The sequence below is a fragment of the Schistocerca gregaria genome, unplaced genomic scaffold (genome assembly GCF_023897955.1).
Source record: "Schistocerca gregaria isolate iqSchGreg1 unplaced genomic scaffold, iqSchGreg1.2 ptg000818l, whole genome shotgun sequence".
Taxonomy (NCBI): Eukaryota; Metazoa; Arthropoda; class Insecta; order Orthoptera; family Acrididae; genus Schistocerca; species Schistocerca gregaria.
Window position 1 is genome coordinate 25,001 of NW_026062185.1, and position 15,649 is coordinate 40,649.

The window sequence follows — 15,649 nt, forward strand, 5'->3', positions numbered from 1 at the left end:
CTTAATAATCTATTGGCAATTCTCATCTAGTATAACATGCCGCAACTCCTACGCTTAACGACGTTGATTCAAAATTGAGTCGCTCTAGTATCAGAAAATCATGCGATGAATAGAGTCTATAATGCTTCTACTAGACTAGCTTCTGCCAATTCGGCGCTGCACTTTATCATCATAAATTGACCTTTTATTTGAGCGGAGCTAAGATACGATTGGCCGGTCCACACTTCAATAAGAGCAGCATTGGGAGGTAAAAGAATACAGATAGTATATAGACGCGAAGAAAGAATGTCTATATGTACATATGTGTGTATAAGGTATACTAGTATAGTGATATAGATAGACAGGGAGCAGCGGATGCAGTTGTTATGTGCGAGAGACAAGTATATAATCAATATAATGTACATATGATATGTAAAACTTTCCATGTACCTAAACTGTGTAGCTCTTGAATGGTATTATTTGCTAATACTTGTTTATTGTTCTTGCTATTTATTCGTAAATGGTATTATACACCAATTCTGTATCCAAAAGACGGTGAATTCTACCGAAACAGGACCAAGGAATAAGTCTGGAGGCTGAGACGTTTTAATACAATGAAAATGTAAAAATTTATCGTGGCGACTGTTTGTCTAGTGTTAAAAGCATGGTCATTACAATTCTATTAGGCCGTGTTCTAGAATATGATTATAAATTTGAAGACAAAACAAGCAAAAATGATAATAATAATTTACAAGCCAAGTCTTCGTCAGATAGAAACGATTTGATTTCTATAATCCTACAATGCCTAGCATCTGAACCATAAAGTATTCAAACAAAAAAACACAAAGGATCGTTGAAGCTAAGTTGAATAAAAAAATAATCCCTGCTCATCTATAACTTGTTGAATTAAGTTATGTTTATTCTAATATGAATTCAATTTTTTTAGCTCAGCCAGTTAAAAAATAGAAAAAATAAGCATAGCTTAGCTCTTTACTAGACAGGACTCAGTTATACGAGTTTAAGTTATATAACAAGGTATTAGTAATTAGAGCAACATGTTTAGACGCCGCTCGTTTGCGACACAATAAATTGCGTTAGCATCAAAACAAAACACGACCAGAATGGCGTCTAGATTAATGCGGAAGCCCAGCTACGCATCTCTTAGATTTCAATGTTTGTTTAATTATGTGTTCTAGATACACAGCAGCACCTATTAATTCAATTAAATAAACACCAAGAACTAGAATCATATATATATATACAAAATTATTTTATGGCGGAAAGTACGCCTTGAATATTTTCGGTCTCCTCAGGTCGAAGATTGAGATTATGTTTGTTTAATTCAATACCAACCTCGTTATTATTTTAACCGTTAATTTGATCTCACTAATTTTTAACAATTTTAACCTTTTTCAAATATTCAAATATATAGTATTTTTGAGATACCAATCAAACAGGCTTGGCTTTTTAATGGAACAGAAGGTACTTCGGAACTAGCTGGTCTCTCTAGACTGAGTGGTTTGGATAGCCCATTTTATCTATTGCCATATTATCTTTATCAATTACAAATATACCAAAATTCAAAAATTCATTACTAATGATCTTAATAACAATATCTTTAGCACACATAACAAAGATATTTATGCAATACTAGGTGCCATATGAAATTCATGAAACCTCACGATATAGCTTCGATTACTGATTACAATCTACATAACGAATGCTTTTCATTGCTTAGAAACCTTTCGATGTTCACTTTTTGTGCGTCTTTTGAGATACATATCAGGTAGGAAAACACACCAGTGCTTCTGCACCATAATTATTTCACCTGAATCATGTATCTGATGATGGCCGTTCAAGTGGGTTATAGCGGCGTTTTCAATAATAAGGTTCTCCGATAGTTTGCAGAACCAGTAATCTATGGATTATCAGCTCTTGCTTAATAAATATAGGCATCATCAATAACTCTCAAATAATCGGATTACAAGAAAAGGTTTTGTAGCGGTTTAAACGCAGCCAGAAACCAAATTGAAGACACCTTTAAACGGTCTATGAATACAAAATTGTGTGGTTTAATCTAAAATTATTCGACCATTCTATATAATTATATATCTGGCGCGTTTATTTCAGGGATGTCCTATATTTTTCATTATCAAATATTATTCGGAGATCTCTATCAACAGTTAACCTGAACCTTTTTTTTTGGAAATGTATAGAAAATATTATATTCCTCTTACGCGAATTCTAGTTGATCCTGAACGGGGCGCATGCAAAGGGATTATTGATTGAAATGCTGCGTAAAAAGTGATAAAAAATTAAATTATGACGTACAAGAGACAAAATTTCATTAATTATTGGCTCGTTTTCATTTCAAAAAAATACGTGATTAATAATATCTTAAATTCAGAACCAGGGAACTGAAAAAACAATTGAAAATAAAGCGTAGATTTACACATCGATACCTGGCATCATTCTAGACATGTGATATTTTGATGCCGACATAATTTATTGTGTGAAAAATAAATGTATAGACACGTCGTTCCAATTATTGACATCTCTATATCCAACCAATTGATATCATTGAGGCTTATCTGGTAAATAATCAAACTGTGTTTATAAGTTTAATTATAAAAAAATAGAGGCTGTTTAGTTTCGGACGACTTTTGATAAATAATAGGGTTTGAAAAAAAATATTATAAACGATCCAGATAAACTTGAACGTGTAGATAAATATAATCGAATAATTTACGCAGTTTTATCGGGTCAGAACTGTATTATATCTTGCTCAATGTGTATGAATACGCTAAAATATCGTATATGAGTAAATTGAATTATTATGGAATGTGAAAAATCTGGTTAGTTAAAGGTACGGTATACGGAATTACAATATCAATATATAAAATCCGAATATACACCTATATGTGATGGTGAGTGGTTTAAGCAGTTGAGGTTAAATAGGTACAGAATATCCGATCTACTAAGAACTGGAAATTGCTCCTCAAAGCATTCGTCCGACGCCTAAGATATAAATCCTTGTTCCAGTGAAAGTGGCAATAGTTTTTCGATCGTAGTCTACATTCTCTGCGTACTGAAGCCGCTGATTGCCAATGGCAGCGGTTTCGGCACGATCCGAGCCGAGATGAGGTAGATCAACACATCTGTGGCTGAAATTAATATCCACAGATAAGATGAGCTGAAGATAACGTTGAAATAGATTTCACTGATGAGGGGAGGCATTTTTGGGTGAATGGGAATTTGAACAGGTCTAATTTGTACGAGCTATGAAAACTTCGGCCGTCAAGCTAGATTCAATCAATTTTTACTACAACAGGGGAATTTTGCATGAAGAAGACCTCATAAACCAGAATGTAGATACGTGCTTCTACGCAGTAATTGTTGGCATTCAACATAACTCGAATCAAGCTTACACAGGCACCCACGTGTAATATCCAGTGGGAATGCGCTGGTCACTTAGTTGAAGCATTTATACATATATCAGGACCATGTATTTTTGCTAGCATTGGTAAACAGAGAACATCTGGGCATCGAATAGAGTAAGAACAGAACGAATCTGGTAACTCCGAGTTTACTGAAAGACGGTAATTTATTTAATTATAAAAGTGAAGACCATCACGAAAAAAACCTTGACCAAGTCGTTCTCTCATGATGTTTTAGAATTAAACTACGTCAGAAGGGTAATGTACAGGTTTTTTTTGGTACAGTAGGAAAAGCCTCTAGTTTATTTTATTATGTATTGTCTGGAGCACACAGTAGCGAATGTCTCTAGCGATGAGCTGTATTTAGAAATAGATGGGAACACATGAATAAGCCCCTGAAATTCATCCCTCTGCACCAATACAATTATTTCCTGATCAGCATCTCCTTGAAGCGAGGCTCACGGATACTAGACTCCTTTGTATAATATAACTGATACAGACGGCCTACTTGACAACAATGCCCTCTTTTTCAAGAGATGCACATGATATTGGCAACTGAACCCCATTAAATGATTAGATGAGGACTGATTGACAAGGAATTTGTCAGGGACCGAGAATTAGCAATATTGACTTCAATGTGTTGTCTCTCACCAAATTAACCAACAATAACTATTTTACTACTAATAATTTTTATAAACTCAAACATGTCTTAGAAAGACATTGTATACTATTTAGATGTGCTGTACGATCAGTCAAGAACATGGTAAATACAATAATTTTTTTCTACCTATTATTTTCCCTCCATTTTGCCATTTCAAGATATCTACATATCGAAAAGCAAGGACATTTCTATTTGCATTACAACCTCTACATTCTAAATCTAACTCTTCAAAACCGAGGCTGTGGACCTGGCGTAAAAAATGTGAGAGCTCGTTTCTTCACCCTTTTTCATTATTCACTTCAGCACTAACGCTGACGGAACCTACCTTTTTTTTTTATCTGAAATAATTCCATTGGTCCAGTATTCATTAATTATAAAAAATAAACCGATATGATGTGATATTTCATTTTTTATATTTTTTAATTATAATTATTTTTTCATTATTTTTATAATTCAAAAATTTAGCCCATTCATAGTAATATATCCCAAAATGAAAGGCGGTCATATAGTTGGAATATTGGCAATTATTTTAATATCTTCAACGTTTGTAGTGACCAATGAAGGAGGTTTCATTAATGATTTCAGGGAATTGTTAAAAAATACAAGATACAGTAGTCTTATACCATCAGATAAAGATTACTGTAGTCTTACAGACAATATCACTTGGTGGGTAGAAATCATGTTTGTATTTGTAAATAATGTAATATAAATGCTCATACTAAATATATTTTTATATATAGCAACGATGAAAAAGAAATTATAGGAATGTATGTCAATTATATCATAATCATGAAAATTATTATATTTTACAGCTGCACTTTTTAAAGAGATAATTAGTGTTTAGAGTTATATATTTGACTAATATAATTATTTTTTAGACATTTTAAAAATATTGATCTTAGCGGAAAGTCCCTACCACAATCAATATCTAACCTACAAAAGTTACAAACCTTGTAAGTACACAAAATATTATATACACATATCATATACCGTGACTAAAAATTTTCTACAATAATATTTTTTGTTATAATTTAGGTCTCTTATTAATTGTAAAATCAGAATAGACGTTTATCCAATCTTAAACAATTTAAAAACCATGTATGCTAATTGATAAAACGAATCTAAAAATACAAATTAAATATACTAACAGGAAAATTATAGAGAAATTACAAGTAATCAGTACTTCAAGAACTTCTATATTAATTCTCCAAATTTGGTCAAGCTGTATGTAATATTAATACAACTAAAGATAAAATACATCCATTTCCTAATGCTATTGTTATAGAGATCTTTCTCGAAACGCTTTAAAATGCAAACTGAGTGACCTTCAGTTCAGTAAAACTGTGAAATACCTGTATGTCAAATTCTAATTCAAATATATTAATTGTTAATAATCTATCATATCTAAATAGTTATATATGATCTAACTGATTTTCCTAATCGATTAAAACCGACGGTCGTATATGTATAGTAATCTGTCAGGAAATCAACTTTATGATACTATTGATATATTTAGCACAATTGGAGATGATGGTAAACACTATGAAGACCTGGAAGTATTGTACGTTTATTTCGGTAAATAGAGATTAATTTTTACTAATATATATGTGATGACTTTGCATCTGAATAAGATACTGATTTATTTTATATAAAGAGACCTTTCAAAAAATACCCTCACAGGCGATATCAAAGAATCCTTCAATAAAAACTTCAAATTGTCGATTTTGTATGTTTACAATATAATTTCCGTATATAATATAATACTCTTAGGGGATATATAATAAATTTTAATCTATGTACAGAAACCTTGGATATAATTTATTAAGTGGCGAGATTCCGTCGTTCGAAATGCACACTCAACTGAAATATCTGTATGTTTATTTTTGAATAAGGGATATGGTATTAGACATACTTATACATAGTAAATTAGAATATCATATTAAATACGCGGTTCTATATTAACCTACGTTGTATATAGTGATCTTTCGCATAATTCGTTTTCGGGCACAATTCCTAAATTTACGAAAAATATTAACTTAGTTAAGTTGTACGTCTAAATAGAATACAATAGATATATTACATGGTTAAACAAATTGACGCTAATTCATCGTTTTATAAAGGGAGTTGGGAAGCAACCAGCTTACAGGGACTATACCATTTTTATTTACTAATACTAAGTTATCGGTGATGTATGTTGGTGGTGATGTACATAGCACATAAATTATTTATATTTAAGTATAAAGTATTATAGAACTAAACAATAGCGATTTATATGTATAGAGACTTTTCTAGTAATAAGCTGAGAGGTGGTATTCCGAATGTCTGTAGACCCAGCATAGTAGTTTTGTATGTTTATTTCAAACCAAATATTTACTCCAAATACAGTGATTAATCTAATAATTTCGTAACTGTATTTGATCTCTTCTTATATTTTATTTTTGTACAACTAGCAATGTATCATCAAATAATCTAGTAGAAGAACTTCCAGATTTTTGTGGCTCTGAACTTTTGAGTATTTTGTACGTTAATTTCAAGCTGGATATGTCGTAAATAGTATAACTTCGTTGAAATACATATTATCCGATTAGTATAAATAATTGTATATTAATTTGCTTTTATACAGAGACGTTTCAAATAACATGTTAGTAGGCAGTATTCCAACTTTCCCTAGTAGGTTCATATCGAAACTGTACGTTTATTTTACATTATAGTTATACTGCATAATATATCGTAATAAAGATCTGATGCATGAATAGATATCTTGGAAATAACTTGTTCAAAGGTAGAATGCCATCGTTCAGTTATAATCCATACCTAGAATATGTGTACGGCTGTTTGATATTAATAAATATTATATATCACGGGGTTAACATCATAATTTAATTGATAAATATATTAACTTTTTACCTTTTTATAGGAATTTTTCACATAATAGTTTATCGGGCCGTTTATATGAATTTGATACTGAAAAGCCTCTACTCACAACGTTGTACGTTTTATCCAAAGATGGTAACTAAAGAGAATCGTATAATATAATAGTCATTATTGATATATATTTTGCATGCAGAGACCTATCTAGTAACAAGTTTTCTAAAGCTATACCATCTTTTTACAACGCAAGAAATATAATCTACCTGTATGTCAGATTAAAGCGTATATATATATATATATATATATATATGCAGCGCACCATTAATATTAGAAGACAAATAATATATTAACTTGTTTTTCGTAGTAACCTTTCAAATAATCATTTCTCGCACTGTTCTGGGATAGCCGGGGAAGTCAGTTTTGTAAACAAATTTCAATATTTGTACGTTTTTTTAAATATAAAATATATTAGTAAGGCTATCAAACATTTTAATATTCATGTATTGATCTACGTTCTACATCCAGGGATTTATCTAATAATCATCTAGAATCTACTCCAAATTTTGATCTTTTGGCTTCATTAAAATATCTGTATGTATATCAGCACATATACTGTATACAATACTCTTGATGAGCATTTTAACCAGTTTTTTTTGATATATATAGGAACTTGTCATTTAACAAATTAACAGGCCAAGTTCCAAGTTTTTCTCAAAATTACATATTGGAGGTCCTGTATGTTTACTTTAGATGAATTGGAATATATGCGTATACTATCATACCTGAATATAAGACTGAAAAATGTCATACTAACCCGTTTTTTGTACACAGTGATATTTCAAAAAACAGCTATACGGGCGGTTTATCGGTTACTGGTGATAAGTTGAGGATATTGTATGTTCAATCAAGCATATATACATTATATTAGATATACTATAACGCTTAGACATATATAATTTATTTTTAGCAATATTTCGTCTAATAAATTTAAAGGTTATATGCCATTAATAACCGGAGCTGAGGAATCATTAAAAGTATAGTACGTTTAATATGTGAATCCACCAAAATAATTACATACCACAATATTCTAACGTAAATAATAAACCTCAACCTGTAAAGTGACATCTCAAATAATAAAATACGTGGCAAAATCGAAGGCTTTGAGAGTTATCGTGAGATACAGAAGATGTATGTTACTTTATGGTAAATATAATTATTGTGTCATAAGCGTTATACTAATTAAAAACATTAACGTGTTTATACAGAAATTTATCAAGCAACATGCTTTCAGGTAGTCTTCCAACCTTTAAGGAAAACTCCAACTTGGAGTTACTGTATGTATATAAGTATATTATATTTTTGAATCATAGATTAATATTAACAAAATGAATAATGTCGCATAATATGAATACAGACTTATGAGTGAAAATCAAGGATTTACCTACACTTGCACGGCAGATAGACCCTTTAGCACTTTTGTAACATCAAAGAAATTAGCTAAGGAGAATTGGTACGTAATTATAAAATAATACTATAATCTTTCAGGAGATATTTATTGGAATATTACTAACTATTTACCTTTATAATCTAGTAAATTGGATACAATCAAGTTCAGTGGATGCAATAATGATGAAATCAAGGTGATTGATAGTATATGTAAACTTATTATTACATCAAATGCAAGGTCTATCTACTATATTGGCATAATACAAGCATTAGTGACACTAGTTGGGTTGTTACTCGTATACTAATGAATTTCATGTGTGTGCATTAATAAGTAATATGTAATGTACAATCAGTTTATAACGCATAAATAATAGCATAATAGCGTTTATTGTTCTTTTTATTTTTGTTCATCTACATATCTTTCGACTATTCTGAATATATATTTAAACACTAACAGCATTAATAATCTTATGGTAACAATAAAGCAATTATGTTTTAATATGTTATTGTATCTAAGATTTATTTATAATATTCATCAATCTGATCTACGTTATATAATAAAATAAATAATTAACCATAAATTATATATATTACAATATTTAACATATTTTTATACATAATATACTAATAATATTTTGAATTATATATATAATTACTTTCTAGGAAGTTATTACTAATAGTATCGTATACATATAGTTACCAATCTCTCTGTTTACATATACTTAATAATAATTAGAGGGCGTCCCAGCAGATCGTCTCATACTATAGCAATTTTACATAATATGCTAATATTTATCAATTCATATTTCAATTCCTTAATTATAAATATAATATTTTCCAGTTAAGTTATCCATTTTCATAATTTATTCAATATGTGATATATCGACCACTCAGATTAACTTGTAATATTATATTAAGTATAAATATATCTTATTCAATCTAACCCTATTTTTTGTACTTCTAGCTTTATGTTCTAACTATTAACACGTACATATTTATTGTACTATTTTATTTAGTAGTTAGATTCCTCATTTATCAGTTTTAACATAAGGTATATATGGCAATGAAAATTGATCATGTCATCCATCGGACCAAATCTTCCTCCAGAAATTACAGATTTAGTTTGCCGACTTATCTTATTAATATTGATTCTATCGGTCAAATGATTTTATTATATGATACCTGGTACGGTCATCTGTAAGCTCATCATTACGGTGTCAAGCGCGCTTAATGGGTTGCGCAAAAATGATGCCCAAAGGAACAATTCTAAGCGCGAAAGATACCGAAGGTTGCGGTTGCCTCTATGTAAACTAACACACGCGTATACACAGAATTTGTGGCCCTACACAGAGAAAATAATAGACAGTTTTTGCAGGGGAAGTCGGCCGGTCCAAACCCTACTCCGAGCGTGTCTTATGAACTCTGCATATTCAATGTGTACGCAGATTTATAGGGGTTGCTTCTGTGAGGCCGTCTTTTTAATTTTTCGCACTTATGACTGAATATGCATTGCAATCAATCTAGAGTCACGTTACATACGTTGAGAAGATGAAGGGAATAGCTGGACCGATGATGAGCATTATCTGATAATAATATATCCTTCGCCAATTAAAACAACGTTAAATTCATGTCAAATTTTTTATTTGGCGCATTTGGCCAATTCTTCCGAATGACTTCAGTTATCGAAGCCAAACCCCATAGCCCATGTGCTTCGTTTTCTTCAGATAACTCTAGAGAAAATAAGTGACAACTTCTTGTCTAACATGTAATTCTTGAATTTACCTTCAATGAAATCTATAAAATCATGTCTTTTAGAAGCCGAGAGTTTTACGCGTAATTCAGTCAACAAAAGAGTATCAAAAGTTTACACATACTTTAATAATTTAGCGTACAAAAGATAAGATGGTAATTTTGTGACCGCAGCAAAATAAGCTTCTCATAACAAAATGCAGCATGCAGACAGCAATATTGCTTTAACTAAGCATCTAGGAGTTCTTGCCAAGCCTCAACGTCTAACATGAAAGTGTTCAAATATTCAACCAATAATTCGGTCACATATTCATTGGCGCAAATTTCCTTAACTATTTCAATTAGCCTCTTATAGGTCAAAGAATCAATAAGATGTTTTTCTAGAATATTGGGATAAATCTTGCTCGCCTCATAAAATTGACCTCGCACTTCATGGAGCGTACCCTCCAGTCTCAAGATTCGTTTTCCATTGGATACCGATATCGTCAAAAAGGAATGCTATTGCTGAAAAAGAAAGTGAAAGTTAAATAGGCCATCGCTGTTATTTCTAATTCCTCTCTTTTAAAAATTCCTAATATGCACTTTGCAGAATCGAGCGCACCGATATCCAGAACGGCCATGAACAGTTGTTCTGCCAAAACTCACGCTGCGTGATAAAGTAAAATTGAAAAAAATGCCCTGTACACCGCATCACACACGATAGTCGCCCGTCTATGTTTGTATAGACTTGAAGGAGAATAGACAAACCAGATGCAGAAAGTGATAAACGCATGTAAACACGCGTACAAAGTTTTGTGAATTTGACCTTTTCGATTTGTACGAGCGACTAAGAGCCTACCTTCATTTCCTAGTTTATGTTCATATTTTGGAAGTGTGCTGTAAGTCAAAAATTTGCCATGCTCGTCTGCGGCCAAAATTTTTTTGAAGCAGACGAAGTTGGCGTCGGCAGGACTTTTTATCTATCCGCCATATTACAGGATAGTGAAATTATACATCGCGCGTCTTATCACATCGCATTAATGTTCAACATTATAAAGCTGCACTATTTGCATAACGGACTAGTGAACTTTGTATTTAAGCACATTATCTTCAAATTTAATAATGTAACAGCATCAGTCATAGAATATTAACAAAAAAAATGAAAATTATCCCTGTAGCTTTGAAAGCGTAATAAAAAAATTTTCCTTTAGTGTTTTGTTACAGAATAATTGGTGAATCCTGTGCTACCAAAAATAGAGTGTCTTTTGTCTTTATTTTTCATATTGGTCGCTTATTTATTAGATACAGATGATAGCAAAGTTCATACAATATACAATACTTGGCTTTGCTATGTCTAATCATGAGACATCTTATTACTAAGTATAATAAATATTTATTAATATGTATATGCTTGGTTATTAGCGGAACATTGCTCAGTTTGGGTCATAGAGTAACTAGGGAAATATCTTATGCAAAAGTTACAAACCGCGAGACCAACACAGACTATAATTCTGATCGACCCAGAGGCATTTTCTATGGTATGTACTGTTTCATATTTTTAGAGTATTTGAATCGAATTTTATTAAGCCCGACGTTCATATTTAGCACAAACGTGAGTCAATAACATTAGCTTTATTTCACCTGATGGACTAAAATTATTGAACTTCATCCTGGCAAAGATATGAGCACCCAAGGTAAAGATGTATTGCTAGACAAAACGTTAAATCAAACAACGAATGAAGAAAAATTATTGCATAATACTCAAGGATCAAAAGCTTTAAGAGTGAGAAAAAAATTCATGGAACAAAACGTCGTTACCTGCTTAAATGAATTTTCTGTAAAGGCCAAACTTTATGATACTAGAAAAAAACATTTGGAATACGATTACATAGAAGTAGAGTCTAATGAACAGTCAGTTAGCGAACGCGTTGTTAACTTGGGGAGAGTATTTTTAAAAAAGCCTCGTATTCGGATAGGTGTCTACGTAGAATATTCAGCAGCGTATATAAAGAGAGCAATATATCAACCCAGTCGCGAAAATAACTCTCGTCATGTTCGAGTCTTCCCTAATGATATCTATAAACTAGGTATTGATACGCAATTTGAGCTTTATTTATTTTACTGTAATGACCACGATGGATTCAAGATGTATGATAAATCGATAGTCAGCACCATTGATCAGTATAAAGATAAAGCTCATGAATTAATAGATAGATCGTATAGTGTGAAGGGCAGTCCAAGTTTTAATACCACTCGTCAATGCCCATCCATATTAAATGTTATAAAGACCTTCAAGGAAAAATATTTTGAAAAACCTCATGGCATTCTGAGCTATGATGCTGTATTTATCAATCTAATCACGGCAATAGATAATAATGCACAAGAAAAGGAACTAGCTAATGCCAAAGTTGAGGAATTAGGAGATTTGTCAATATACCTTGCTAAGCATAATCATATGAATGATCTAACTTTTGATTTGTATTACGTGAATTTTTTAGATCAAATCTCGCAACTATTACCAATTGAGCGTGGTGTGATGTATTCGCAGGCATCTCCGTTTTCCCTTATCCCCATGTTCTATTCCTATAATTATTTGCCTCAAGGGCCGTATATAGACACGCAAAAACTACATACATATGCTTACGAAGAAAATGATCTTTTGAAAGACTTAAATAGAACAGCATCCAAATACTCTGTCCTTGTAGAAGAGATCGATGTCAATTCTTCGCATAAAAATTATTCACATAATTTTGACCAACTAATGAATGAAAAATTAAATAGGATCGAATCTGAAATTCAGAACAGGAATCATGTAACTAATATAACCAGGCAGACGAAAAACCATCTTCGAGAATTTCAACTAAGACTGTACATAAGAGATGACGAGTTTCCATCCGATAAGACAATATATGTTGCTATAGCTGGATACGAAAGGATTGCAGTCCGCTATAAAACAGGATTTAACATAAGCACCTATAGCAAAATTATTATCAATAATCCAACTAAAACACTACCTGCTATTCCGCTACCTTACGTTCAGTACAATAGCGAATATCTTGTCCATTCTACTACACCGAATGTATTCCAATACAGCGTTTATAACAATCAAACAATTAAGAATAACACTGTTATACCAGCTGGTTACAAAGAGATAGTGATAAATCCTTATTACGTACCGAACATTAACACTACTCTATTTATTAAACTCTATGTGAATATCTCTTGCAACCAGCCACCTGCGCTGTTCGAGTACTCAATCGATATCTTATGGGATTCCCATTCTTATCCCCTCTCCCCGATTCAACATAATCTCGTCAACACTGAGTATACAATTGAGCCTGGAGATTGCGACTATGGAGCCTGTATACTAAATTTTTCAAGGATACTAGAATCTCGTTCACGATTTAATAAGCTTCAGTATGTTGTTTCATTCTCGTCAAAAGAAAATGGCTACATATTAGGCTATCAAAAAATTATTCCTCCAGAGGATTCAAATAAGCTTGCTGTAGTGGGGAATGACCAATGTCAGATCTATTATTACAGTCCGACAGCTCATGATATCATTAGTAGAAAGGACCTAATGACTTTTAGAATTTGTAATGTTGGCGTCAGAGACTGCAATGAAAATATCTTCAAAGTGAAATTTGGCACCGAAGCCCTGCAAACGCTATCTGATATGCCACTGCTGGAAATAAAGCTAAGTAACGGGTCTAATGCCAATAATTTTATCATAAAAGTAATGGGCTTCAAGACAGGTAAAGTAGATTTGTATATGTATAGCGATACTACAAATCAGTACATTATTACTGATAGTAGAGGCCGTAAACTGACAGGAGACAGACCCTGTTTGAGATCTGCACCTTGCATGCTTATATCGAAAATAAATACCGCAAAGGATTACGCAATATTATACAGATTAACTTGGAAGCTGCTAACTAGTTCGCCCAGTCAGCAATGCACACAATGTTATACGTATTTTTTCTTGAAAGAGCGCACTCCGTCAATCTATGATGCCGAGAGAACATTTATTCATTATCCAGTCATCTTGGGCGGTTCGCAGCCAAGCCCTAGCGAGGAAAATATAGTCATGACCTACACTATGAGAGATCTATCACATAATTTTAATGGGTCATCGGTGATAGAGATATCTGCTATAGGGTCTGGATTAGACCACAGACCTGATACTCTAGATTTTGTATTCAGTCAGGTGCCTACTCATGGAGTACTAAAATTGGTACCAGGTGGCCAAAACATCAAATCCAATGTGACCTACATCAGCAGACCAATTCTAAATAACATCAGCAATGTTCGTGGCTCGAAGCTAACTATTCACTATCATCAATATCTATCCTTCCGCAAAGTTTCTGACGAATTCAAAGTGCATGCATACGACTCCTTCAAGAAATGTAAGTTGTCTACTTTACTAGTCCAGCTGAAAACAACAGTATCAACCCCAAGTATATTAGAGCATTCGGTAACTCTAGAAAACAATAATAGACAGTATTTTTGGGTTCCGAATTACGTTTGTATTCCCTCTTCGAGAATACAAGTAACAAGTCACGGTAATCAGAACATAAAGCTGTACCTTTATTATCGACAAGACGAAAAAGACCGCTTTATTGAATTAGTACCAGAGACCCCAGTTCAGTTTTCCTGCCCATCTGATGGACCAAGCAAACTGAAATTTATTGCCGGTACAAATTCAAAAGAATATTCATACATCCTGGGCAGACCACAAAAACTATATACCAAAAAAAAAATCACAATAGAAGAAGACAGAAAAAGTGTTGTGCAATACTATATTAACTTTTATATATGCCATGTACCAAGTCCTGCGAAGATAACTGATGTGCTTCAATCTTTGTCTCCTGACAAGTATTTTGGCAACATCGATTTGGTTGTCAAGGATGACATCGCTGCCGATCCCAATTCATTAAATACACTTGTAACTGTAGGTGTCAATGATTACATGATCTTTTTTCGTGATAGCCAGTTTCAAGAACAAGTAAGATATCATAGAGAATTTGAAGTCAATGGCACAAGTTTATATTACTACAAAATTCACTCACCAAAAACGGTTGAAGTTCTGCTGAATGCCACAGTCTCAGTAAGAAATTCATTTGGATTAGTTTCTGAAAAGAAAACATTAATTATCATGAATGATTTCAGTAAAATTGAGCTGATTTAAAAATGTGCTGTCACTCTACTTGACTGTAGTCGTCAATAAGCGGGTCCGACATAAGTTGGACCACTTGCTTCGATATTTGTTACATATGTTATATATGCAAGGGATGTACACCCAGAAATTCAAATAAATGAATGCATAAAGTGGTCTTAAAATTTGAAACATACAGGCTGATCTCCGCGATATTACACATTACCTAATTGTTGTGGTGAATAATTGGGTACTCAATTAAATTAACCTGACACTAAGCACAATTATATTGGTATCTATGCATTGATAAAATAATTGCTTGTACAGGGTAATATAATTTTCAAATATTCTGTACCAAAAAACGTATATATT

General features: G+C 32.4%; 2 protein-coding genes across 2 annotated transcripts; both read left to right on the forward strand.

Annotated features, from left to right (window-relative positions):
* The first annotated feature begins 4,517 nt into the window (after positions 1-4,517).
* Positions 4,518-8,975, forward strand: LOC126322522 (uncharacterized). Its single transcript, XM_049994375.1, has 26 exons — positions 4,518-4,743; positions 4,818-4,844; positions 4,956-5,030; positions 5,113-5,175; positions 5,239-5,301; positions 5,363-5,431; positions 5,549-5,638; positions 5,732-5,803; positions 5,880-5,948; positions 6,056-6,124; positions 6,198-6,266; positions 6,358-6,423; positions 6,528-6,596; positions 6,701-6,766; positions 6,834-6,902; positions 6,995-7,066; positions 7,145-7,213; positions 7,313-7,390; positions 7,474-7,539; positions 7,615-7,683; positions 7,780-7,842; positions 7,916-7,987; positions 8,068-8,136; positions 8,214-8,282; positions 8,363-8,458; positions 8,540-8,975. The coding sequence occupies exons 1-26, from the start codon at positions 4,568-4,570 to the stop codon at positions 8,697-8,699; spliced, it is 1,995 nt and encodes a 664-aa protein (XP_049850332.1). The 5' UTR covers positions 4,518-4,567; the 3' UTR covers positions 8,700-8,975.
* Positions 8,976-11,331: 2,356 nt separating this feature from the next.
* LOC126322606 (uncharacterized) lies at positions 11,332-15,633 on the forward strand. Its single transcript, XM_049994481.1, has 2 exons — positions 11,332-11,660; positions 11,802-15,633. Exons 1-2 carry the CDS (start codon positions 11,483-11,485, stop codon positions 15,308-15,310), a joined length of 3,687 nt encoding a protein of 1,228 aa, XP_049850438.1. The 5' UTR covers positions 11,332-11,482; the 3' UTR covers positions 15,311-15,633.
* The last annotated feature ends 16 nt before the right edge of the window (positions 15,634-15,649 follow it).